This window comes from Arachis stenosperma, chromosome 9 (assembly GCF_014773155.1).
Source record: "Arachis stenosperma cultivar V10309 chromosome 9, arast.V10309.gnm1.PFL2, whole genome shotgun sequence".
NCBI classification, from domain to species: Eukaryota; Viridiplantae; Streptophyta; class Magnoliopsida; order Fabales; family Fabaceae; genus Arachis; species Arachis stenosperma.
In genome coordinates, this window is record NC_080385.1 from 159484254 (window position 1) to 159487933 (window position 3680).

The 3680-nt window shown below is 29.9% G+C and overlaps 1 protein-coding gene across 1 annotated transcript; it reads right to left on the reverse strand.

Annotated features, from left to right (window-relative positions):
- Window positions 1-674: 674 nt before the first annotated feature.
- Window positions 675-1501, reverse strand: LOC130950315 (uncharacterized). The gene is made up of 2 exons (XM_057878825.1): window positions 833-1501; window positions 675-740 (listed from the first exon to the last, which is right to left on the reverse strand). The coding sequence occupies exons 1-2, from the start codon at window positions 1499-1501 to the stop codon at window positions 675-677; spliced, it is 735 nt and encodes a 244-aa protein (XP_057734808.1).
- Window positions 1502-3680: the final 2179 nt, after the last annotated feature.

Sequence of the window (3680 nt, forward strand, 5' to 3'; positions counted from 1 at the left end):
GATATAGTGATAAAGATGTTTATCTCAAATAAAGCCACACCAAGTTCAAATCCAGTGTAATTGCTGCGATAGTGTATATGAGAAAAAAAAAATCATGGGTTATGCTTTCATACTTTCAAAGTTTTGGGTCAATACAGTAATTATTTAAAATAAATCACGTAAAATAAATATAATTACAAAGTAGTGAAAATTCGGGTACAAAATTTATAGTTAAAAGCTATTAGATTATTTGACTAATTTGACTATAAAAGATCTCATCAACTACTCAAAATTCATCAAATTAAACGTAAAGCTGCATAAATAATAAAAGACAAACACATACATCCTAAAACAAAGAAACGCAGTGTTAACATTAATTTTAAGCGGATCCTGCTAATAGACTAGGAATAATAAACATCTTCTCAAAAAATTAAATTGATTTTAAGATTTATCAAAAATTGAACTCTTGACCTTTCGGATTTAGCACTTTAATACTATGTCATGATACCGCTCATCCAAAAACTTCAACTGATGGAAAAAATGTAACAATAATTATATCTCTAATCCTCCATAAACGTCCATTGTACACATCGTATAAATATTTTATTGGTTCCTCGTACTTTCCCATTTTAAGCAAAGGCAACAAAAATCAAAGGAAATAAAACATAATTTAAATGCTTAAGATCCGAAATGCATCAAGCTAAGAAAACGGTTGTGAGAACCATCTGGGACTCTATGGATGCCTTGAGCAGCTTTAAGCCCTGTAACACATTAATACAGAAAGAAAAAGAATAGATAGCGGTATAATTTAAAGTTGGAATAGGTTGAAATGCGATGAGTGTAAGAGAGATACCTCTTCCATGCCAAGTTGAACAACGGTTTCTTTCAAGACAGCAACATCCTTGACATTGAACTGGTTAAGCATGGTGATGCCTGATATGGTTGACATGGGCTGAATGAGAAGATTATCCATGATCATGTATGTTATTACTTCTTTCACAAACCCATTATTATTGCTGTCATTAGATGCCGCCGTGGCCGTGGAATTCACTTCCCTCGTCATACACCCACTACCACACGAGTCACAGATAGAATTGTACGCACTTGTTACACTGCTGCTACTGCAACAATAATTTGAACCCCAACCGAAACTGTTATTCGAGCACCTGTAGAGCTTTGGAGTTATCTGGGAGTGGCTTATAGCAGCTGATGAAGGGAGGAGGCCGGAGATAGCAGGTGAAGAGGTAAGAATGGTTGGATTAAGGATAACATCCTTAGATAGGTTTGGTTGCCAGTAAACATGGTTGAGGTTTTCAACACTGGAATAAAGATTTCCCAAGCAACCAACCACGGCTTCCTTGGTTAAAAGCTTGATGACGGTAGCAAGTGGCAACTGAAGCAAGGTGAAGAGGAAGTCCACCACTTCCTTAGAGGCTTCTGCAAACAGCACTTTCTTATTCTTTGTGTCTATCAGAAGCTTCATACTCAAATTACTACTATTAGTGGTGGAATTAGTCGTCATTGTGAGGGTGAATGTGAATGATAAGGGAAACCAACGGCTATATATATAAGAGAGATTTTCTTGGTTGGTGAGTGGAACGATGAAAAGTGGTTTTTTTCATTCTTTACGAGGATCGAATAAAGAGTTAGATGAAGGTTAGTAAATATGAGAACCAGGATTAATTTTATTTTTCTTTTATGATCATTTTTAAATTTTAAATATATTTAATTGAAAAAAAATATTATTTGTATACCAAAATCAGCTACTAATATATTATGTATAAATATATGTGTGGTTTAATTTATTTTTTATGTGTATTTATATTTTAATATGTATTTTAGACTAATAACTAATTTTGATGTATACGTAACAATAACTCTTAATTGAAAAAGATAAAATTTTTATTTATACCGAAAACAAATAAAAAAAATCTATACCATAAATTTTATAGTATTTATAATTTAATGTTTAATTTTTGTCTAATTTATTTTTTATGACAAAATTTAAATATTTAATAATTATTTATTTTTATATTTTTAAAATTAAAATTAAATTTTTAATTTTTTTTAATAAATTAGACAAATATTTTTAAACACTATAGCAATATTACGTAGGCTGGTTGGATACTTGCAGGGAAGTTGCATAACTTGCATTGGAAACGGTTAGTGTTGACGGCTGAGTCGTTTTGGAAATTGAAGTTAATTGAATTTTTACTAAAGCTTTTTAGATGCAAAAATAGAAGAATAAAACAAAAAGAAAGATTTGCATTATATTTGAAGGGCAATATGCATTTATATGCAGTTTGAAAGCTAATCTTAATTGCATACTTTACGCACACAAACTCAAGATATTATTGAATAATAAAAACTATATAAGAAGAATGAATAAGTTTAAAAATTGTAAGTGGAAAATATATCTAATTAACATTAAGATATTTTCAATCAATTTAAGTAATAATAATTTATATATATATATTTATTAATTAATTTGACCGTATAGTATACTACTACATGTTAATAAGTAATTTCTTTTCTTATGGCATCGAGTAGTCGTTTGAGCAAGAAGTTTCTGGTGGACACAAAGCGTGAGAAAGTGGTGTTTGCGGTGGACTTCCTCTTCAGCTTGCTAACAACTGCCTCTTGGTGCGGTGGTGAAGCTTTTAACCAAGAAACACGTGGTTGGTTGCTTAGGCAATCTATATTCAAGTGTTCAAAAACTCGACCCTGCTTACATGCAACCAAACATATCTAAGAATATCCTGAAGAATTTGGAATCTTAAGAGTTCAAATGGTTTCTTAGCTTTTACCACTTACCAGCAATTAAGATGTTTGAGTCTGTTTTGTCTTAATATATGTTTCTTGTTTCAGGATGTGTTTGTGCCTTACTATTACTTAAATGTATTTCCAACAATAATACAATAAAACGAGTTGTTTTCTCCTGAATTGCTTTACATTAACCATCCTTTTTTACTATATTATTAAGATATTATGTATGCCTGTCCACTGCCAAGTTACTCTGATAGTATGATCCCTTAATTTGTAAGTAATGAATCTTAAGTTTTGAATTCTAGCTAGCTTTGGCTACGAGAGTTTTTAAGAATTTGTGGAAATTTATTTAAAGTCAATTTTGATATAGCAACAACTAGCCTAAAACCAGTAAAAGACTAAAATTTAAAAATTAGAAGTGCAATATCACCCTGAAATTTAATTAACATTCTCGTTTAATATTTTGATTTATTGTATGTGTCTAAATCAAAATGCTTACGTGGTGAGGCTTTACAATATTTAAATTATTAGTTTAATTATGAAGAAGTGAAGCCAGATAAAATAAATAAATAAAAAATAAACAAAAGATTAAAAATTGGAAAGGAACTTAAAGAAAACAACTCGAAATATTTCAGAGTTGAAATCTACCTCTACCTGAAGAGGCATATAGTTATATATAATTATACATGGATAATAATTAAAAGATAAACGCATACTAAAACAAGAAGGATAATGCTAAAAAGACAAAAAAAACTACAACAATTAATAAAAATTAAATAAGGCAACTTACGACTGTTTTTTTGCTGTCTTTGGTTACCAAACATTTTTAAAACACTAAACATAACGTGAACATTTCTATCTCAACAACTAAAGGAAATAAAGTAAAAATTAAAACTACTACAAATATAATAAATTGTTAAGATCCGAAATTATAT